Consider the following 24,280-nt stretch of genomic DNA (forward strand, 5'->3'; position numbering starts at 1 on the left):
AATCTAGAAATGGCAGCTGACAGAAGCAGGAAGGATGGCTATGAGGTAACGAACCTAGATAGATTTGCAGTTTTCTAATAATAGTAAAAAATATGACACAAACAACTAATTTAATAAATGTATAATTATGTAAAATGTAAAAGCAAGCTGTAAATGACAGGTCACTTATATAGTTGTTGATAGACAATGAAACCCCACTGGCTATTGCTTGATGGGCAGAGGTTGGTATCTTTTTAGTATGATGTGCAGTGTGTATTAAAAAAACATGAGGTAACCGGACCGGCACCAAGAAAAAATTATAGGTAAAGGAATAAGCATCTTGGCTAATGAAAACAAGAGGCTTTTATGAAGAATTTGCTATGTGAATATTTCACTTTCTGCCTAATCTTTGCTCCCAAACTGAAGTGACCCTGTGCAAAAACTGAACCGTAATTGCAGCTGTAATGGATCAGACCTAAGCTAAGGCTTGTGTTTCAGCGCCCACCGAACTCTTCATATATATTGTTGTTGACAGTGTCCCTTGTTCTGTGGATTTTCAGCATTCCAGGGAATTGTAAAATCTGGAGATTAAGGGAAGTTGATTATCAAAAGAAAACTTGTGTGAGAAAGGTAGATGATGTTGATATTTGGGACTTGTTTCCAAAGCAAAAGATGCAAATGTGTTTCAGCTTCAGGTAGCTCATGTGGAAGCCTGTGATGGGACTCTCAAGTACTCAGATGCGAGTCATATATGCCTCGATATCTCCTTACTTAAAAATGTCTGCAAGAGGGCTTTTAAACAAAATAATTAAGATTCTTATTTAAAATGGAATTAGAATGGTTAGTATCTTAATCTAAAAAAGCAGAAAACTTGAAGTGAGCTTGAATAGAAATAAGACTGGCTGCATAAACTAAACTTCCTCTCCCTATTGCGTCCTGTCAGGTGAAGTCTTTCATGGGCTTTCTTGAAGCCTTGAGCATTAATTGACTTCTGGGGTTGCAGCAAACTATGGAATCTCCTTGGGGTCCTTACAAAGTCTATCATTGTTTTATTAGTAGTGAGCTCTGATCTTAAAAGCAACATAGTCCTTTGGTTTGAGCTGTCCTTCCTCTGCTCCCCTTACCTGCCTCTGCGTTCTGGTTTCTTGGCCAGACCTTCAATGGAAAGAGCAAATATTCTTTTGCTTCAGAAGATTATACCTGATTGAGTACCTGTAACTGGGGCAAAACACTTTGAAACTTTCACTCCACTACTTATTTGCAGTATTTAAAAGACATGTAGCTCGTTCAGAAGCAAATAATTGAGAGAAAATATGGCTTGTCACAGTCCTATATTGTGTCAGAGAAGTTCTGTGACTTCCCTGCTCCGCACTGTTCTCATGCTGTCCTTCCCATGGTGAGATATGTGGTGGCCTTAGGAGCTTTTGCAGATCCTAATCAAAATACAGTTCACAGAGTTGAGGAGGTGAGGTTATGTGATATGGCAGGCACAGCTGCCTTATTTCTACATTTTCTGGTTTCGTATTTTTTTTTTTTTAATTGCCAGTATACATTCTTCTGAAGCCTAAACCCCCACACTGCAGTATTGGGCAAGCTTACCTATTATGGAATCTCTTTTTATGGGCATGTTGTTAAAACATCTAAGCTATGTGAAGTACTTTTTTCTGTAATTTAGGAATAAATAGAATAGTATATTGATAAAATACTTTCAACAAGGTGAAAAATCATGGGAAAATGATTTAATATTTCTGTCTCTTGAGGAAAGATAAATTTTATATTGTTGGAAAAGCTTTCATGAATAAGTGCTACTCTTTTGTAACTACTGTAACTGGTTGGTTTTAACATGTGCTAATACCCTGAAAATGTATTTCTTTTGAAGAACTGAGAAGCTTACTTCGCACTGAATGTTAATTATGAATACTAGTGTTCATTTAGGCTTTTATACTAGTTTTTATACTTGTTTTTATACTAGTTTCTTAATGATTATTATATTTGTCCTTGTAAAATATTCAAGTATATGGTTTAAAATAGTTTGTAAAATTTCTGATAGTTTCTTTAACTCTTTTTCAGATCTTTGAAAGAATTTTATTTATCTGGGCAATACGTCATCCAGCCAGTGGATATGTTCAGGGCATAAATGATCTGGTTACTCCCTTTTTCGTAGTCTTCGTTTGTGAATATATAGGTAAGATTTGTCTTAATACCAAATTACGACTTGGTACTGGTTTTGGAACAACATCTTCATTTTAATCTGAATAACAATTTGGATGAGCTAATCAAAACATTGATGCATTAATCATAAAATTTTGAAATTCTAAATCCATTTAGTTCTCTTCAATATATACTGAGAAGCAAATAGATCTTGTGTAAGTAGTTGGTGGAGTTCAGGAATCGTTCAGCTTTTTATTCCAAACAACCTTCTCCTAACAACAAAACCCAACCAAACAAACCTCTCTGTAGCAGTTGCGACAACGTTCTCATTTGTGATATCTGAAAGCAGGGGGAAGAATCACAGTCTAGGTTTTGGTATCGCCGTGATTTCTAGTTAAGTGTTCACCACTCCTGATGCTTTTTTCTTCATAGATGGCTTTATTCTCCCTTTCTCCCCGCTCCCCCCATGTTTTCTGTGAAAACTTTTAATTGTACATATGAAGTGAGAAGGTGCCCACAGTAAAACAAGAAAAAACCCCATGAAACAAGGAAACCTTTTAAATGAGTGGTAAGGAAATTTAAGTAGAGGGAACCTACTAAACTAGATTTGTGACTGAAAGAAGGGCAACCTGAAACTAGGGACTGAAATTTAAGGCAGCAGTAATGAAATTTCTCTGGTGAAGAACTCTGCTGTTCTGGGGCTTACAACACATACCACTAGTAACAACAGGAGCATAAACAGCTGTATTTGTTGAGTTTGTGGCTTTATATGTGAGTATACTTTCTGAAAACTTTTTTATTTGCCAACTCAGATATTGGTTAAATACTCAACTCTTACTAGAAAACAATTCATGCCTTAAATCTGTAGATTAGTATTTATGTCTTTATAAACATTAAGAGTATGGCTAATCATTAGCAATTATTCATTAGTAATTGGGGTATCACTATGGATATAACTGCTACGGTTAAACAGTAAAAATGACAGCATTAATGTGTCTTGAATTAAAACTGTTTTCCTTGTACTTCTATTTGTCATACGTATGTACAACGAAAATACACAGTGCTTATATGTAAACTTGAACAACACGCTGTCTGGCTAACTTCAGTGGGGCTGTATATAGTGAATTACTCCTACCTTATCTACGTAAGATACCCATTGGTGTCTTAATCCAGATTTATTAGATTTAATGAAGGACAGATTATCCTTGAGTGGATGATAGACTATCCATTTACTCATTTGCATGGCAACGCCTCTGTTGCTTTGTTCATTTCTTGTTTCATAGGGGGACATTTCATTGCTAAGCAACTAATGAGAACTACCACTGCTTTCTACCTAATCATCTCTTAAGCAGGGTAGAGGCCTACTCCTGAGAGTACTTGCAGTTTCTGCCTTTTACTCCCTCATTTGACAGATAATGAAAACGTTCTTAATGATCCTAGAACAGTAGGGTCTCCAGTAGACTTTAGGGTTGTTAATTGAAATAAGAAGTTCAAATGAGATGTGATTAGAGAATTGATATTCCATGTTAAATAGACCATTTAATTAATATGGTAAATAAGTTTGTCTTTATCACCAACTTACATTTGGAGACCCTGATGATTGTTAATATATTTGCCAGTTTGTCAGTGTTTTTGTATAGGAGAGCATAGCTGTTCCACTGAGTGTCCAGTGAAGAAAGACAAAACTCAAAACCTAACAACCATACAAGAGATTTTGCCACTGCAAATGTATGAAACTTGGAAAACTGTATTCTGAAAGTTCATTGAAAAGTTAATGTCTATATAATAAGAAAAATACTGAAATGGAGGTGCTTTCTTTAATATAGTGGTGGTCTTGGCTAAGTGCTAACAGTGGTTATTTCCCCCAGTGACACATAAAAACTTGATTTGACTTTAAATAGCTTTTTTATTTGAATCTTTTGAATATATTCAGTTTACACTGAGTAATGCATTCAAGTTAGAGTAAATGTGCATTTTACTTATACTTGAAATAGGGACGTTACATTTATGAAGTATGTTAGAAATCATGAGATTTAGAAAATTGGACTCTGAATTGTACCTAAGTGATTTTGATAGAAATTAATGCAGAATTGAAGGAGCTTCCTAGCAAAAATGTTTAAGCTATTAGTGTATTTAGAATCTAGTAATACTCTATTTATCTTAGAAATTTTCTCTAGATCTTATTTCTTGCTCTGATTAAGTGAGTATTGGCTTGTAACTTAAACTGCTTTATTAGTACTTCATTGTTTTTTGTATCTTTCTCAATTTAACTGAAACCTTTGTGTTGCAATTCTTAGTCACTTGGGTCTGGAATCATGCCGTTGAAATTGATAATGCCTTTTATTTTAGGTTCTTTCTACAATTAAAAAAAAAACAGGTCCTGAAGAGTTAGTTTAATAATAAATTCTTACTAATAACAATGCCATTAATAACTATGTGCTGATAAGGTCATTTGATGGTATATCCTGATAGTGTTTGTACAGTTGAAGTTTTTTCCAATATTTTGGTGGGAGGAAAGTAATGTTTATTTATGACTAAGAGAGCCCTTAATCTTTAATCTTGCATAACAAGTGTGAGACATTTATTCTAGTGCTGGGAGTCTTTTGTTCTGCTAAAGACATCCAGACACTATTTGGAAAGGTGTTGCTAAAGAACTTTTGAAGATACAAATAACGTGTGGAAGTGACAATTTGCGTGCCTTTTCATTCAAATCTGAATACTAAAAAGTAGGTTTTGGGGTCTTTTTATAAGGACCAAAGTCGTGGATGTTTTGATGGTTTAGTATGGATTGAGGTACCTAATTTCAGCACATAAGTTCACACATTTAGAATAGGTTGAGCGACTGAATATAAGAAATTAGTATATTAAATGTGGCGAGCATTCCTTCAACCTTTACAGCCATGTAAATGCGATGGAAGTGTAATTTGGTAGTGTCTCATTAGTTCCCTGTTCTGCAATAAAAGTAGAATACTGTAATGCTTTCAAAGGGATAAAACTTGGTTGTCAAACCAAACCAGGAGAGGCACAACTGTAGTTAAAAGAAAATTTCAGAGGGCTTAGATACCAGCCCCTGCTGGAATACAGTATATTCAGATTAGGATTTCTGGTCTACATTAGAAGTAGGAATTTGCACCTTAGGTTCTTCATACTGGGTGATTATGTGTGTCAATCTCAACTTCCCCCCACTCCCCCAAAATGCTAGGCATCTTTAAGCTTATTCTGCCGTAATATAAAGGTTCCTTTGGAATTTCAAACACCAGTTGTACAGAAAAACTATTTTGTCATTACTTACAACCTCCTACATGACGAAGCACTGTTATGAGTTGTCAGAACAAATGGTAATTACTGTCAGGGCAGCTTTCCTGAAAGCTCTTTGTCTTTCTAGCATATTAGTTTGTGTCAAAATGAATATCGTCCATGTGGGTACAATTCCAGAGGCATTTTTGGTATTGAGGTAAGATATACCATGTGACTGCTCACTGTTCACTGATTTAACGTGGACAAGGATATTTTGCACTGGATTGCAAATTCTATTTCAAGTTGCCACAGGTGTTACTTTCTTTGTACACTTCTCTGTTGCTCCTGAGTTCCTGTTGATATACGCTGTTTCCAGGTATTAAGTTGTGCTGCACAGTTGTCCATGGTTTCTTGCTCACGGAGTCAGCTACATTTCACTACCTGTGACGTCTCACTACTGCGTCTGCATTTCAGTAATTTCCTGGGCCTTGTGTGTGTATTTAACACCACAGAGAGGACCTGGGTCACCATCCAGAGAGATGAGAGCTCAAGAGAAACACCATCATAATAAGGATGCATGTCAGGCCATTACTAAGTGGAATGGCTGTGTGAAATCACTTTGAAACCTCAAGCAGTGCTGAATCAAGAGAAAATTAAGAGTTAGTAGGAAGTCAAGGGCAGGAAATGAACACTATTGTAGCATTTCATAATTTGGTTGGATAAAGAACATCAAGAAAAGGCTACTGAAGACTGGAATGGCGATTGAGATAGTCAGCAATCTTGTAATAAAGGAGCTTGAGACAATCTGAGGAGCTTAGAAGAGCTCATGAACTGAAAACTTTGGAAAGAGAGGGGGTCTTACCCTTGTAAGTATTTGTCTTGTGATCTTAAATTATTTTGTTGAAGGTAGTAAATGCAACTTCTGTTACCTAGTATTTTTTTTTATTGATACATACATGACTTTTATGGAATAATGAATCCAGGCCCAAACCCTAATGGGGTTTGTATGGGATTTAGTCCCAGACCAGTGTTATCTGTGATAAGATAAAGGTACTTTAATCCTGGAAAAGCAGTCATCTGTGTATAGCTCCCTTGCTTACCTTTCTTTTAATTCCCTCTTGTGTGTCCTGTCCTTAAAATGAGATTTTGTACTGGTTATTGCCTTCTCTCCTTCCTTTTCTGCTGCAAATAATTACACTTTTAAAACTACTAATTCTGTTTTTTACATAGTTTGTTAAATGGTATATCTAATAAAATTTTCATTTTCATAATATAATTGGAGTAATGTTTCAGAGCACTGTCACGGCTGTATCTGAGGTAATTCCTCATTGTTTCTTCATAAAATGTGAAAAAGTCGTCAATATAGGAGGGAGATTTTTCTTCTCTCCAGGAAAGAGTTGTAATTTTTATGCAGTAAGTAAATCTGTTTAGAATATACATAAAACTGAATTTGAGTGCTGAGGCAGTAAGCCAGAGAGCAGAGAGTATAACCCACTGACTCCAGAGAGCTGCTAGAAGTTTTTTCTCATACTTACAGGGTTAGAAGGAAAAATTTTCTTTAGCATGCATTATTTCCTTTACAAGACAGAGCTGAAACCTTGGGTGATACATTTATCTGAGATAGCAGGATTAATGCATCTAAACACCTAGACCTGTCCTATTCAGCTCCACCAATTCGCTAGTCCTTGGAGAACTACAAATAGGGCTCATGCATTGGGGTTTTGAGGAGATAAGTGGAAAAGATGTAACATTCATAGATATTCTTAGATGAGACTGAGTGAAACTGAAAGAATGGCAAGTTGTTTTGGTGAAATGGAATATGAACAAGGAGCTATAACTGTATTAACTGGATGCTTCTCCCTCTCCCAGGCCCTTCAAGTGGCTGGAGACTGATAGGGCCATCCTTGCTGTCTCCTGGTTTACCAGGAAAGAAACACTGGAAAACCTCCTAGGACAAGATTGATTTGGAATATGAATGACTTCTTCAGTTTGAGAGATGAAAAGCTTTTATTTGCAGTTGTTGTATGCTCTTGAACTTTTCTGATGATTTTGGCATTACACTTTGTAACAAATTTCTAGTGTTTCAGTGCTTTTCTTTGTTTAAACAAATGCATGTTTTTGAACAATACTGTATTAAAATGTTTTTATTTACACATTTGTTAGAAATCATTTAAGTAACTTACACAAATTCAGTTTGCATAAAAACAGTGACGTGAAGCATAACTGACATTTTAACACTTTCTTGCAAGTTGTAAAAGTATTAAGAAAATTATTTCCCAATTTTTTAAAACCATTGTAAAATTGTCATGAAAAGCTATTCAAAATAATTTAAATCACTCTTCTGTCATATGAAAATTCAGTGCCACAAGTTCCATTTGATCACATTAAATTCTCTTCTTAATGCAAATCACCAGTAATTTCCACATACAAAAATATATTTCAGTGCTGCTTCTTAATAATTTCCATGAGTTTTTATATTATTACTCATGATGTTAGTCAAGTTGACTGAAATTTTCATAAACATAAACAATATTCTATGAAATATTCTTTAATAATGGAATGGAATATTATCTGATATTTGGATGGGCAACCAATGAAGAGAGCTTACACAAAACTTGAATTCAAGTCTTGAAAATACTGAAAACCCATTTCAATCTTCTATGTAACTCCAGAAAACATCATATGCATTCCTCTGTAAAAGATCTGCAACATACACGAGCTGCATGGTGATCTAAAACTTTTGATTTACCTGTCATTTGTCTTCAAAGCACTCTGCTTTCACATGTTACGAAACTCTTACAGTTATATATATGTATGTGTGCATGGACTAAAATGATGCAGAAACTGTTCAATGTTATCTTAGCTGGCTTTGAGATAACTGCCACTCACTTTTTCAGGTTCTAGGACTATGTTTCTCCACTCTCATCCTGTTGGGCCAGAGTGTTGTCCAGTGGATGTATTTTGAAAGTGGTGCTGAGCAGCTCAAGAGAGGGAAGACTGTGATGAGTAAGATAAAAACCATTTGAGTTTGGTTTCACACATTCATGATTCCTGCTTTGCACCATGGAACAGGTGAAGAAGGTCCACAAGCAAGCAGAGACCTGTGTCATGCCTGTGCCCAGTGCTGAGGACTTGATAATTCTGTACCAGTCTTCTTGCTGTGTGGCAGCACTGATTTTGACTGCAGTGGCAAAGCAGCTGGAAATGATAGGTGCTGAAAGAGAGTCCTAGCAGGGTGTTTCTGAACTCATTATTAAATAGACTTTGTGGAGCTAAATCACGTTTTATCCTGTTTCTTACGATTTGGCTTGTTTTGCTTTATTTAGGAGTTTGCTGAGATCCTTTTATAGGTCTCATTTCCTCCTTGCATCATCTATTTTATGCCACCTATCAGATTCCTTAGTTGGAATTCAGCCATTCTTTTCATGCAGAATGTACTAATTGCCCCAGTTTTAAGTCACTGCAATTTGTAATCATTTTCAAATGCATGCATATCCTTCTGTAATTCAGAAGACTTTTGTTTGATTTATTTTTATTTTCTCTATTTATTTAAATATTTTGAGTCATTGTAGTGAAAAACCCTCACAGTTCTTCCAGGTGAATTACATTGCATCAAAGGAAATAAAAATACAGACCTCATTTTTAGCGCCTTAATAAAACCTTAGCATTCTTTTGAAGCACTTGGCTGGATTATATTTTTAAATTTTTATGTATGTCTTAAGAAAAATGAATAATTCACAATATCCCAGCAATTTTCTTTACTAATATATAATATACCTCTTCAGGCCTAATTGGGCAAAGAAATCATACTATTTTACGTCCTTCTGTTCACTTTAAGGAGGAGAATCCATGTGAAAATAACTAGCAGTGAATTGTTTGAATTGTCAACTGGCAGTGCTTGCCATAATACACTGCAGCATGTAATAAAGCAGTACATTTGGAGACATTGCAAACAACTATAAGGAAAATTTGGATAGTATTAAAGAGGATATCTCATGCTTAGGTTTTGAAGAGTTGGGGAATGAAAGGGCATGAAGTAGGGCAAATATGTCTAAAGGGCTTGAATGGAGAGAATTGATTGATAGGGGACCAGTGAACTATGAATTACCTTTAATCTTTTGATCCTTTTGTTTATGTGTTTAGTTATTTATTTAATCAGTTATCTTTATTTTATCAATTTATCTTTCAGATAATTTGTTGGAATATTAATTTTTCACTTGCAGTTTGATCAATCCTGTAATCAGCACTTTGTTCTGGGTTAGAGTTATATAACCATTTCAATTAAGGGCTATTTTTTTCAGGTAGTTATCATAGTAAAAGCCCTAATGAATATAGCTGAGCTCTACCCACGTATGCATTTTGTGTGTGTCTGGCTAGTGATAAGAGTTTGTCTACTTTTTTTTTTCTCCCTGGTTACTTAACCTACTGGAAGTCAGTGATGGCCTTTGGTATCAAATACGTAAGTGAATGTGTCTGCATAAGCTCTCTCTTATTTGGTTTTTGTCAAAATTGGGTGATTTACTTATTTAATTAGTCGATTGTTACCAATCTACTAATTGTACCAACCCAATTGGTGGTGCCGACATTTCTTGGGGTATAGTAACCTTGAGAAGGTATTAATTATGAGCAGCTGAGAACACATCTGCAAATAACTGGTGTAGTTGGTTGGTAGTATATTGCTACTTACATTTTACTCGATATGTTTGATTCCCAGTAGGGGCTTGGAACTGTGGGAACTAGATTATGTGCTGTAGAATTCAACTTCTTCCAGATCCCATTGTTTTTTTCAAGAGGTCAGTGAACCCCGTCTGTTTTAGCTTTGTTTCACTGCTCTTTAAACTTAACGGTGGATCTGCATATTTGAGTGTTTCCAAATCAGATTTAGTTGGACAGAAAAGGGTTTGCTTGCCATTCGCTTAGATCACACAGCTAAATCAGGGCTTGCTGCTGTCAAAATAGGTAGATTTGCTTTCTGTTTTCCAACCCAAATGTGCCTTCCTCTTTTCTCTTTTGGTCAGTATTGGCTTTTCTCTGGCAAAGTGGATCAGTTCAGTTAAACTGGCAGGAAACGAGCCCCATAATAAAATGAGTAATTTAACTTTCTGCTGTCATCTTGATGATCAGAGACCAACATCAGTGCTGATGTGGGATAGGAGCGTGTTAGGGAAGAAGGGAGAAGCAAGATCTCTGTTTAATGTCAGATAGCTCTTAGACTGCTTTAGCTGTATTATTAAACTGCATGCTGATTTTAAGTCTTTGTGAATTCCACTAATTTTTTCCTTAGTAAGTTAAGGAGCGGTCATAAAAGCATCTCAACAGACATATGTAGGTAGGGTATGGCAACTTGCTTTTCTAGTGTTTTTACTTCTAATACTGTCTTGAATGGCTGTGATTTTTTGCAATAGACAGTACTGTTTTACACAATCAATCCTTTAACTCTGTGTTTCAGTTTTGATTTCACTGTCTTCAATACACTGTCAGATTTCCAGGCTAATTATAACAGTTCATCTGAAAAGTTGGGTGCATGGTTGAATCCGATAGACATATTGGAGAAATATTTGAATCTGACTGAACAAGTTTTTATCAATAATTGTGATAACCAAACACTGTAAATATATTTTCTGGTTACTAGTTTCAACTTCAAAGCTAATTAAAAAAAAAAATTGATACACCAACTTTTATTAGTCCCCTGAAAACTCCCCTGAAAGGTGTCAAAGTTGAGGCTTTGCTACCTTTCTTGCATATCGTATATGGAATTATTTTTAATGTTACATCTGTCATATAATCTTAATTTTTTTTAAAAGCAGTTCCACAGATCTTTATAACATTAGCATATGAAGTTGTATCATACTGATGTGATGGAGAAAATAACTCCAGTCATCTTCATGCCCTCCACTGAAACAAAATTAAGTTCTCAAAAATCCATTTGGTTGACCACACAGATTGCAAAATTGAAATTGCTGTTCTCAGGAACTGGCATATATTGCAAGTTTGAATAAAGTGTGGGCTGTGATAAAGTATCTTCTCTAGTTTGATTACAGAAGTATAGTAGTAATAGCACTGGATATTTACCTCATAAGCATGTGTTAGTTGATGAAGTAGGATGGTACCCTCAGCTTCACTGTCTGTCAGGGAAAAACATGAATATTTTAACTAAAAATTTTTTGTGGGTGCGTTTAGAAAAGGTTCCTATCTGAAGTGGAATAAACCAAAGTAGTTAGAATTCTGTGGCTACAGTTAATATTTGCTGTGAGAAGTGGGGAAAAAAAAATATTAAGGTTGTCCTAGTAAGTATATCAAACTGCTTAATTGCCTGTTTTGTAGTTCTCTAGATGAGAGAAAATTAATATTTTGAGTAATGGTATTAATTGCGCATAGTGTTTTACGAGTTTCTGTTCAAAAAAATCCAACCAGACCAACCCCCCAAAACCACCAAAAAACCTCAAACCATGAAATGTTGAAGTGTATTAGCCCTTCAGAGATTTAAGTTTTGTGATTGTCTTCAAAGGAAGGGCAATAACTAAAGCATAGAGTCTTTAATGTTAATAAAGAATGGAAAAAAACCCAGTGTGTAAAGTATATGTGAAAGATGCCTTTGCAAAACAAAACAAAACCCAGCCCCCTCAGAAGTCATTAACAAGGAGTCTATCATCATGTTAATAGAAAACTTCAAATATGTGCAGATTTATATGTTAGTAGAGTTACCAGTGGTGTCAGAATTCAGCTCATGTACCAAAATGCTGAGTGTGTTTTGAGTCATAAAACATACAGAAGGAAAAAGCCCAAACCCCACAGCATGCTGAAAAATAATAATACTTCAATTTTATTACTGAATGAACTTCTCTGTTGTATTTATTCTTTCATACTCCCGATTATCTATCTAAAATTTAAGTTTGGATGACAAGGGGGAAAGAACAACTGTCACCGTTGTATTTGTCTACTGAAGTTTTATGAAGCTTCTCTAACTGTCCCTGTTTGCATCTAATTTGAAAGAGTTTGTTTTCTACTTTGAAAGAGTGAAATAGGTTTTACTAAATCTTAATAGGATTGTTGCATTGATTTATAATATTGCTACTTACAGTCTAGATATTAATGATATTTTTTTATTCAAACAATTTTCAGATAATGCTGTCAAAGTCTTACAGTTCTGAACTGTTATGTATTCAACGTACTTTTGTGGGCAAATTATCAAAATATAGTTCAAGGTGACAGTTTGGTTTAAAATTTTTCTCATGAGCTTCCATTTGATAAAGAAGAAAAGTAAATAAGTTTTTCTTTTTACTTTGGAAAGTATTTTCTTTATTCCTTTGTGCTTATGATTTCATAATGTTCTAAAAGAAACTAAAATATTTGTTTAATAGTTCTTCAGTGTAATTGCCCTGACTTGCTTATCTGATGCAATGTGGTCCAATTTTTATAAAGAAGTGTAAAAGGTGAAAGATGCTTTCACCTGTTTTAAAAGCTTTTCCTAACTTTTGTTGTTTTGAGTCAAATATGTTAATAAGATAAATGTACAAGTTAGACAAAATGGAAAGTGGTGGATTTGGACTAAGACTGTATTAAAGGTTACTCAGGTAAATTTAAATTTTAAATTTAAACTTAAATGAATTCTTATGAAATCATTTCCTTTTTCACAGGAAAACTGTGATATTAAAAAGCGAATTTCTCTTTCCTCAGGAGAAGAGAGGGGAAAAACAGATATAAAACCCAAACAGCAGCAACAAAAAAAAAAAAGAGAAAAACTCCTGAACTTCGCTTTTTTCTTTTTCCTTTTTTTAATAATGTTAAGATTATTTTTGTAGGACTTTGAATAAAAGGAAAGGACTTTTATGTACTTGAGAAGAAAATATCCAAGTCCTTCAAACTTGTCATGTTAGAAAATGCTTTTCCTTTTGCAGAGTGGCATCTACATACTAAAGCCCATGTGCTCCAAGTCTCAGCTGTCACTTTTAACCTACCTAAATAAGTATTTCAGAGCAGTGATATCTCTAATTATAATACTGCAATATTTTTCATTGAAAGTGTAGTAAGCAACAGTTGGCTGTATATTTGATCCATGTTTGGCTGACGAGGTTGAAAAGAATGTGTCTAAAGGGATTAAGAAAGTTTGGCTATGGAGAAAAGCTGTAAGAGCAACTATTGAAGAAGCATACACCTGCTTTCTCAAAGATAGTACGACAGGTGTCAGGCAGAGGATTTAATCAGGTTTAATAATTTCTGATGACTGGTGGTAACTACTTCCAGGTACCCACTATTTGAATTCATTGTTTTTATCTTAAAGATGCTGCTGTATGTGACTGACTTGTTGTTAAATAGAGAAAATTATACAAAAATTTTTGATTTTTTTTTCTTTGTTGGCATCAGATAGTAACTGAAAAAATGATAATTGCTATTTCATAAAAATGTTTTTTGAATAATTTATGTCCGTAAGATTACCTTAATTTTCCTGCTCTTCCTAACATAATAACTTGTTCTAGTACAAAAATTTCTTATTTCTGTTAGGGCAAAAATAATTGGATTACATTTCCTTAAACCTATGTTTTCCTGCTATCTGTTCTTCCATTCTCCACATTATTGTGAGTAGAGGCTTCAGCAGGTGGGGTTTGAGGTTGTTCATTTGTTTTTTTCTTTTAATCTTTGTCTGCACGTTTCAATACCATATGAAAGGAGAGTATATTGAGAATATTGATCAGTATATTACAATATATGACCGAGCCTCCATTTATTATTTGTAGTGCAGTTGTGATGTGATGACTTTTTTGAAAAGCAGATTCAAAACGTGAGGAATGGAAAGGAGTTTATAAGCCCAGGAAGTTAAATCTCCTTTTAGATGACTGTCATGGTTTTATATTTTAGATATATAGCCAGGTAGAGACTTGAAAGTTACCAATAAAAATGTCTTCAATCATATTGGTGCCAGAAATGTTATCAGAGAGTCAAAAAGTCTGACAGAGGTCTGAAGGGAACTTATCGAATGTCACTCCATTGCGGGGGAGCTGCATGGATTCTTTGTTTAGATGTTTCCGATGAAGGGACTTTCCAGACCCTGTCTTATGGACAGAATCAGAGGAGTTCTTTTGAATTTTTGCTATAAGAGCTTATAGAACAAATCTCTATAAAATAATAAGAATTTTCTAAGTTCAAATGGGACTAATGTTTCTAATGAAATGAATGTTTCTGTAATGTGGTAATATCTCATTATAGAGCATGAAAGCAGTTTTTAATTCTGTAAACTTGTCTTGTGTTCTTCTCCCTAATAAATCAGTTGGTGTGACAAGATACATGTCCATCCTACAAATCCTCCATTACTTGCTTCTGATAGTTGCTTTTTTTTTCCTGGCTATGTGGTTTCAGCTCATGGAGGGATCATCCAGCTTGGGTTACTCAGTATGCTACCTTCTGTGTTTTACTAGATGAAGTCTTCAAGACCTTTAGGGTTCATTAATTTAATTTTATATTGTGATTAAACACAGAAGTTATAAAAATGCTGAGGTCGCATAATTATACCAGCTTGTCTTCTATTTCTGCTAACTGGTGATCAAAATTTCTTCTTAGACTAGAGGTTGTCTCTGCTGTCACTGTTCTTCCTGAAAGTTTATTCGACATTATTTTACTACTACAAGGCATTTCTGGTCCCTCAAAGAAAGTCTGTGAGGTCATAACAATTGTCCTGTTGGTTATGTCATTTTTTTATTATTATTTATTTTGGAGCAGTGTTTATTGTGAGGGTGATGAGACCCTGGAATAGGTTGCCCAGACCAGCTGTGGCTGCCCCATCCCTGGCAGTGTTCCAGGCCAGGCTGGATGGGGCTTGAAGCAACCTGGTCTAGTGGCAGGTGTCCCTGCCCATGGCAGGGGGGTTGGATCTAGATGATTTTTAAAGGCCCATTCTAACCCAAACCTTTCTTTGATTCTATACTGTTGTTCAAACGGAGATCCACATCTTGCTTGTGTTCAAGTGCCTCGGGCAGTTTAGAGCTTAATATGGATTTTTTTTCTGGTCTAGTAATTAACTATACTCTGCATTAAATATTACTTTACATTTTCATAAGAAAAAAAGTCAAACCTTTTGTCATTAATCAGTATAAATAAATCATAATAAATACAAGAGATTAAATCTAAATATTTAATGTTTTCAGCTAACTCTTGGATTTGTTAAATCAGTCTTTGTATTATTCAAGTATTCTAGCTTTTCTGTTTGTGTTTTTTTTCTCTAAGGTATGCTAAAGAGTACTTGAGAAAAAAGGATTTTTATTCCCCATGTATATAATAAAATTTCTGCTAATGAAAGTCCTGTTTTAGTGCATAGGATGATGTGTTTAAGTGTATAAATATGATTATTGATGTGGATTTTAATTATCTGCTTTTAAAGTTTGTTTTGCATCTGTATGTGTATTTCTAAAGTTTTAAATGCATCTGTCTAAAGAAGATGTGTTATTTCATGATGCTTAATGCACACTCCCAGAATTTTAGAAATTAAATTAATTTGATAATATGAATGTTATCTTAGCAGTGCATTTCTGATAAGTTTGAAATATCTTTTTGTGATTGTCTCGCTTTTGAAGGCTATTAAGAAACCAGTAGACTTGTCCTGTGAGGAAGTCATGAGAGGTTAGTGAAAGGTATTTTATTTGAAACTACAAACTGTAAATGTTGGGTCATGGGAATAAATGGAAAACAAGATTTTGAATAATGGCGGAAGCAGTAAAATGAAATCAAAGAGCTATCAAAAGATTTCTGCAAGTGTAAAACTGAAATAATTGTGAAGGAGAAAGTTAATTACAGTTAATGTAACTATTGGAGAGACATATTCCAAAGGGAGCAGCATATTTTAGTTCTGGCTTGTGCATCCGTTTTACTCTCCCCATGGTCTCTGTATAGTTATAATTAACGATCATCTTTCTATAGTGAAGCAGCACAGAGGTGGTTATACTTTCAGATCTAAATCTTCTCAAGCACACGTTCCAACAGACTGGGAAATTACTTTAATAGCTTTTAGCACCCAAAAACCACAATTTTGTGTGTTTATTATGAAGTAAGTCACAGGAAGAAAAGCCGAAAGAATTAATTAAGCACTGATAACATGCTATAACAAATGATAACATGATAACAAATGTCAGGAATATAACATTCGAATACTGTTGCATAGATTGGTAGCATCTTAAGATCTAAGAGAAGGTTTTCAAATTAGGTAGATCACTGCTTAAAAAGTTGGAAACAGCTTTGTCTTATTTTCAATGAGATGTGGTTAGTTAATGTTTTATATATTTCAAACCATTTGAAATACAGTTGTCAGAAGTTTGTATGCTGAATTTTTTTAATTGGAATAAGCTTTGTAGCTTAAATGCAAACCTGTTTTAATCATAGTAATCAAAGTAATTGGGTTTTCATAATCATGGGGCTTTTTTGCTTGTTTTTAATTTTGAAAATCTGAGATTTTTAATTTCTACTGTAAACTGGAAAACAAATTGGAAAAGTGAAAAATCAAGCGCTTAAGCACAATAACTAAAAAACGGGAAATTTTGCAAAACAACTTTTCTTCTAGATGTTTTAATTGCTTTATTTCATAGAAACAGAAATTATTTAATGCTTTCATAGCACATTAGGTTTAATAAAAACCCAACACTTGTAAAAAAATCTGTTGCCTGAGGAATTGTATTCTTGTCAAAGACATTTCTGAACTGATTTACATGTTCCGTCTTTAGTTAATTGTGAGATTAAATTACAGTTGTACTGTAATTGACATACTCTTATTTTTGAATAGATGGAACAGGGTTTTTTCCTAGAGGTTGTACCATGTGGTGTGGTTATTTCTTTATCTAATGATAAATGCCTATACAGTATATAGAAGTGCTAAGTCTCATGAATAAAGCAAACCTTGTGGCACAGATGCATGTGTAGCAGTTTCATTAGGAATTTGTAAATCACAGTAGATTAAGGTAATTAAGGAATGCACTCAACATTTAACCAATATAAGAAGTAGTGTTGCCTGTGTGGTCAGAGTTCATTCCTCTCAAATAAGCTGCTTTATATTAGTATGTGCATGTTGTGTTAATAAGTATAAATAATAGATGGTACTTATGTTCTGTTGTAAATAAGGCAAGAAGTCTGTAAGGTGCATTTCTTTATTAGCTATGAATGATGTGGGAGCTTACAAAATAAGGTAGCATGTCATTTTTATTAAAAATTTGACCAATAATGTGTATTTTAGATTTGCATTAGACATCCACTATCATAGGCTTGTGTGTACAGTCTCCCTGAAGAACTAGTTCTTTCCCCTGCCATCCATTTTTCTTTAAGAATTTATTTAGTTGTTCAAGAACAATAATAGGTCAAAGTAAAAATTTCTTCATGAGTGGGTGAACTTATACTTATATAAAGTTACTGTCATATGTAACTTGTTGCTGAACTTACCTGACAGTGGCAAATTTGTCAGTCTTTCATCACTGAAAAAAACATATGAATTTTTAAGTTTTTATATTTACATAAAATGTCTTGGATAATTTCTATTACTTTTATATTTATCCAAGCTAAAGTTGAACCTTTAGCCTGGTTAAGTTATCCAGCTAATTTATTAAACATATTACTGTTTATGGGATTGTTCAAATGAGTTCTCTTTGCCTGTCTTTGAATATTAAGTAATTATGTGCAAGACTTTTTTTTGTAGTTTTAGATAAGAAATGTTTATTTTCAATGCTTTTAGAATTCACCCTGCATATGCAGATGCATAGACTATTTTTTAAAAAAATATATTTTTGCCTTTAATGCAGTTGCTTTTTCCCTCTGTCCAGTAAATAATTGCGTTGAAAATCTACATTCATTTGTAGATTCTTTTTGAAGGCTCTTCCATTTTAGAAACACAGTGCTAGAGTGACTGTCTCTGAAATAGCTCTGTAATCAGTTCCATTCCTTAACACAGGCAGACTTGTGTTCCTGAGGCTTGCTTTAGACTTGTTTCACTGTGCTATGGTTTACTCTTACCCCACTCTTGCTTTCTGTGCTCTGCATGTTTGTGTATGCACATGCATAGGCTTGATAAAAAATTAAATGATAAGCACAAACTAGGTAATTAAAAAAAAAAAAGTGATTTGGGAGACATGTTCAACTTTAATCTTTCATTTCCTATTCTCCAAGCACCTTTTGGATTTCTCAGAAACTCCCTTATCAGGCATTCTAAGAAAATGCTCATCAGCATCCTGTGCTCATTGTGCATACTGGATGCTAATTAGTAGTCCTGTAATTTGCTATCACATGCACCACTTCTCCCTGGAAATCTGTTTTGGTTGACAGCAGCAACCCTACTGAAGTGATTACTCTTAAGAAGAATTTGTGCTGAATGTTGTGTTCTTCATTGTTGCTAAAATACGGTTTTAAGAGCAGCTGTCATGAGCTTTGAAGACTCCTGTTTCACAATAATGTCACACTCAAAGGATGTGGCTTATATCTTGTTTTCTAAATGTAAACTACTTGTACTGGCCATACTTGTCACCTGTGTAAAAGGTTGCCAGGCTTGTGCTTGGCATCTGCATGTTCTGTGGGTCGAAGACCTGTTAGTGCCACCTGGTTTACTTGGTTCTATTTCATACCCTGTGTCGATGGTAGTTATTGAAGTAGTAAAGCTGATTTTCATCTTTCTTGTATCTGCGTTGTTGGGCAGTAATCTCTGTCCACAGCCTATGAGGAACTGATGTCTTCTGTCTGATTTGCAGCATGAGCTGGCAATGTCCCTGTTTTGCAAATAATTTTATCATTCTTAAAACCAGGCCTATTTCTGTCTAGATATGTTCTGCATAGGAATTAAGGGCATGTCTGGACTACTTAATTTTTTTTGGGGAAAAAAATTGCCATTGAAATCTACACTAGAAAAAGCCTGAATAGAAAAATCTTACTGGCAAAAGTGTAGGCCCACTGACTGTAATGTCTCAGTGATTTACTAATTACCGTTATGCAGAATCTGGAATTGGAGAATAAGTATATGCTCTTTTGTGATAGAACAATTGAGAGTACTTGCAGGGTCATACGTTAATTTTGATGAGCATGAAAATTAGGTCAAAGTAATCTAGATTACAGTATTTTTTGAGGTGCTGGTTTACCTTGTTCTCCAGGTCAACATAGATTATAACATTCTTCATGTGCAGTAAAATTTACAGAATTAATATTAATAAAGTAAAATGATTAACATTTAAAACATCATTATTATAGTGATGTATAAAGGTATTTATCTTGCTTCATTTTGCATCTTAAGGAAATGGTGGCATATCAACTGAAAACAAGTGTAGGATTATTAACAGTGGTAAAACAGGCAAGTTAACAATACACCCTGATGTGAGAACATGACTGGTAATAGGGGAGTATTTGAAATACAATGAGGTGATGTTTACCTAAGCTTGGACTGATGAGTTGATTGAGTTCTTTTGATTTGATTTAATTTTGCCTTTGTGACTGCAGTATCACAAAGAAAGGGAAGTTTTTACTTTGGTGATTAATCCTTGACAGCTCAAAAGCTATTTCTATCAGATAAAGATGTAATTAGGATTTTTTCAATGAGAGATATTGATGTGCTTATGTACATATTTAATTAGGTAATTGTTACTGAAAGAATTTACATTTAAATGCCCTATTATGTCCTGACTGAATAGCTTTTTCGTAAGGCTTTTGGAAAACAGAGTTTGAACTAGAATATGTAAGATCTTCTAGATGTGGGAATATTATTGTGCACCTCTGCATGCAATCATAAGAAGATGCAATGTCTGAAGTAGATTACAACAAAGTAAACTTTATACAGATAAGTACCTGCACACGTACAGTCAGAATGATTTCTTTGCGCCTCTGCAAGAGCTATATAATTTGGACTTAAAGGATATGGTCAGACGTTTTATGCATTAGATGAGAAATACATTTACACAAATTAGTGCTAAAAAAGGACAACTTAAAGGGGTTCAGAGAATTAAACTTCCTAATATTTCTATGTGTTGTATCTTGCTTATGTAAAGAACAATCATAATTTTTTTATGATCTTACAGTCTGTTTTGGGCTTTAGCACTGGGTCTTTCTTATACCATCATCCATTCTGTCCCCTACCTTGCACTCCAGTGAATTTATCTGAGTTTTGCCTGATTCTGAGTGCTGAGACACAGTTTCAAGATAAAAAGCTAAAATTAAAACATTAATAAGCCAATTAAATATGTTTTATTAAAAATTAGTTGCCTTTGAAAGAATGTACGCTTCATTTTGTAGAGATGTTTTGTATCAGCTTGCTTAGTATACTGAAACAGTAGAACTATCAAGTTACATTAATTTCTTTCCCACTTTACAAAGACTGAGTGTTGATGTTGGTGTAAGTAGCAATTTAGAGGAATTCTGAATGCAGGGTTGCCTTTTTGTTGGTTGCATTTGAACACAGTTGGACACAGACAGCTGTTTGGATGTGTTGAGAGGACTGCTGGTTACTGTAGCAATATCATTAACCCATTTCAACAATGTCATATATTTTAAGTATTTTAATTTTATTTCAGGACATGATATCTTAATAAATTACCTCTGGAATTAGAATTTTCCAGTTCTTTAATGCAAAAAAAATTTGTATGATTCCATCTGTCTGTAATGGCAGATGTTTTTACCAATTATCTATACTGAAAAGGTGAAATTCAAGCATTTTTTAGAAGAAATCAAATATATGTAAAAGACAGATCAGATATGAACTTAATTTTCACATTTTGAACAACTTCCACCAAAATCATCAACTAGACTTAATCTCATGTAAAACCCTATTTTTAATGGCAGCAAGCCATTATCATCTGTTTAGCATGTTTATTTTCTACTGACATTTGTAAAATAAATCTGTAAGTAATATTTTTTATTATTATTTTTCATTTTATCCTTAATGTCTCTGCCTTCGGGAGTGGATCCATTTAAAGCTGTTTAGGAAAAGTTACTCTTTCTTTTTTTCACTGTGGGAAGTTTCAGAAGCATACACTGGGAATGAGTAAAGAACTGTTAATACAATGCTTACAACAATGCGCATATTCAGATCATCATGTCATTGACTCCATGGTACAGCATTTTACCTCCAGGCAACTATTTTACTGTCTTCTACAATTACATAGATAACACGATAAAAATCTCTGCAGGAAACTGAAGAAAATGAGAAATGTTGCTGTGAGACTTTGTAATCAGGAAATTTTATGCAGCGATGTTTTTTTCCTGCAGATATTGATAGGTGTACACATTGACCTAATATTTTTCCCCATATTCTTGTTATTTAATCTTCGTATTACTGTCTATTCAGATTTCATTCATTGAGAATAAATTTAAAGTTATCTAAAACCAGAATTTGCAATTCTGTTTTCAAGCACAAGCCTTAAAATTGAAATAATGTCGTGTACTTTTTGGGTTGGTTAGTTTTGCTTTTTCCGTTGTTTGGCCTGAAATCCCTTCCCCTCTTTCTTTCCTAAACTTCTCTAGTGTTATTTTTCTTCACCCAAGTTGGAAAAAAATAAAAATAGAGTAACACACAACTTGATTGCTTTTCCCCATATAACTGCGTGGAGCAAGAAGCACTTGGCACTATGTGCCTACACAAAGGAATAAACATATATAAACTGTTATTTTGCATGTTATTCTGCCAATCAAATATTCCTGAATTGGAGCTTGTCGTGAAAATGGATGGCTTTTTTTTAATTTCAACTTTAGTGTGGAAAAGGGTCATTCAGATATTCATAGTCAGTTTTGAACTTCCTCAGTGAAGTGCAGCAAGTGAAGGGGAATTGATGCAGCAGAAACTATTGCACATCACTGAGCACTTGCTTGTTTGGCAGCTTTTGTGGTGCTGTGCCACCTTTATTAGATTTAGTGTCTGGATGGCTCACACAGTGCAGCTCGGTGTTCTGTGTATACCAGGTATAAATCAAAAAGTACTGGTTAATATAACATATATAAAAATATACTACTTGGCTGACCTAATGAAAAATGTATTTTAATGTATCTCTTAAGTAATTAATTTACTCTTGGAAATATTTAGTTGCAGAGTTTTAAGCTCAAGTTTGACACTTGTTTTATACAGATTTGATCCTACTAGTGTGCAGTTGAAATGTAATTGGGTTGTCTTACACATTTAATTAGATTGATTTTTAATTTTTTGTTGTATTTCAAAACTTTATTATCTGACATTAGAAGAGATGACTTAGGGATGCATGAAAAGCACAATGGGAATGAACATATATGAATATATAAGCTCCTACTATGTTTAAAGAACATATAAAAAAATCCTGAATACTTATTTTATGTTTGAATGGTTTATGAAAATGCTAGAGATCAGTCGGTATAAGGCACAGAAAAGCATGATGTTCTGGGATGTCTCTTCCAAAGGGAGAGACAGATCAAAAAAGCTGGATGAGCACTTCCTAAGAGTGCTATTTTTATTTCTGTAATGGTTGAGCTTGTGACTCTGTGACATTATATTTAGGGATTATGGATTCTTTTAGTGAAAGAATTGGATGGTTCCTAAATGCTGTCTGTATCTTCTGATTTATAGGATCACCCAAACTAGAGCAGAAAGAATGTGTAGAACATACCAAAAAACTTGTTCCTGCTTTAGAGGGTATATCATTTATCATCTTTTCTGTCTGGAAAAGTCTTTCTCTTCTAAATTACTGGGAATATTCATCCTTAATTTCTGAACTTTTTAAAAGGACTTCTCTACTGAAAATTTTGGTGTTTTTTTTGTTTTAAAATCTCAAGGCACAGCAGGTTGGAGGTAGGTAGGTAGATAACTGATTGTTTTCACATGTTGATATGAAACTTGCATTTTAAATTGACTTTTTTGTCCACGTTAAGTCTAACAATTTTCAGTATTTTTGTAGGTCTTGTGAGTAGTCTTAATTTTTCTGTTAGTGGACTTAGTAAAGGACATGTTGACACTGGCTACTTTTTCTGGACTTAGAAGGATCTTTCTGTTGTCTTTTTTGAGCTGTGGAAATGGCACTTCAATCTGGAATAATTTTTCCAAATGTACATCACCTTAACTGCTTGTCTAATCTTAGTGAGGTTTTCTTCATTGCTAGACATTTTGGGTTTTTTCTTGATGTTGGTCTATTTGCCTTTAATCCTTATCTCCATTGTAGTCAAGCATCTTTACCATGAAAAAACCTTTTATATTATGTTAAACTTTTCTCTTAATATGCTTTTTCTGAAGGAGTTAGATGTAATAAATGCAACGAACCCAAATTTGTTCTAGAACCTGTCTTAAATGAGGGGAATCTAATAGAGAAAGTGATGGGAACTGAACAGAAAGGTGTTGGAGGCAAATGTTACCTCCCAATTACTGCCCGTGTTACCCCTGTTTTCAACAGAGCATTGTGATAATTTGCTCTCCATTGCTGGGAGAGGAGTATGACTTCTGGGGAGTCTGCCCTCCTTTTTGCTGGGAGGAATATGCTGTTGACATTGGGCAAGGAGTTTTTTCCTCCTCACAAAATGATCTGCTATTAAAAAAAAATATGCTGTTGCAGTCTACTACTCTATTGTTTTGCAAGGCAGTGTTATATTTATTATCTAGGGTATTTACTATATGTTGGATACTTGTTTGTAGATATTCTAGAAACTGGGGTTTTAAAACTGTATGTGAATACAAAGGTGGCATTCCTTTAATAACCACTGGTGACTACTGGTGCATTGTTTACAGTCCTGCCACCTCTGAGATCGTGTACTTTTATTTTATGGAATCAGTGCTGCAATCCTTTGTTTTACTTACCAGATTTTCCAATATCTGAACTAATGTTTTATTAGCATGACCTGATCACCTTCTCCTACAGCTATAAATATTTCACAATCCAAAAACAATGATCCCTTAGAAGATGCACGCCCACATATAGACGTCAGTGCAAACAAGAATGCTTTGGTAACACCCTGCTAC

General features: G+C 34.3%; 1 protein-coding gene across 3 annotated transcripts in view; it reads left to right on the forward strand.

Annotated features, from left to right (window-relative positions):
* TBC1D22A (TBC1 domain family member 22A) overlaps positions 1 to 24,280 on the forward strand; it is a 180,093-nt gene that overhangs the window by 45,203 nt on the left and 110,610 nt on the right. For all 3 annotated transcript variants that reach the window (XM_056341127.1, XM_056341130.1, XM_056341128.1), the window contains exon 8: positions 2,050 to 2,164. In XM_056341127.1, the coding sequence (XP_056197102.1) occupies positions 2,050 to 2,164 (115 nt within the window). The remainder of the gene's footprint in view (positions 1 to 2,049; positions 2,165 to 24,280) is intronic.

Source organism: Falco biarmicus, chromosome 5 (assembly GCF_023638135.1).
Source record: "Falco biarmicus isolate bFalBia1 chromosome 5, bFalBia1.pri, whole genome shotgun sequence".
Classification (NCBI taxonomy): domain Eukaryota; kingdom Metazoa; phylum Chordata; class Aves; order Falconiformes; family Falconidae; genus Falco; species Falco biarmicus.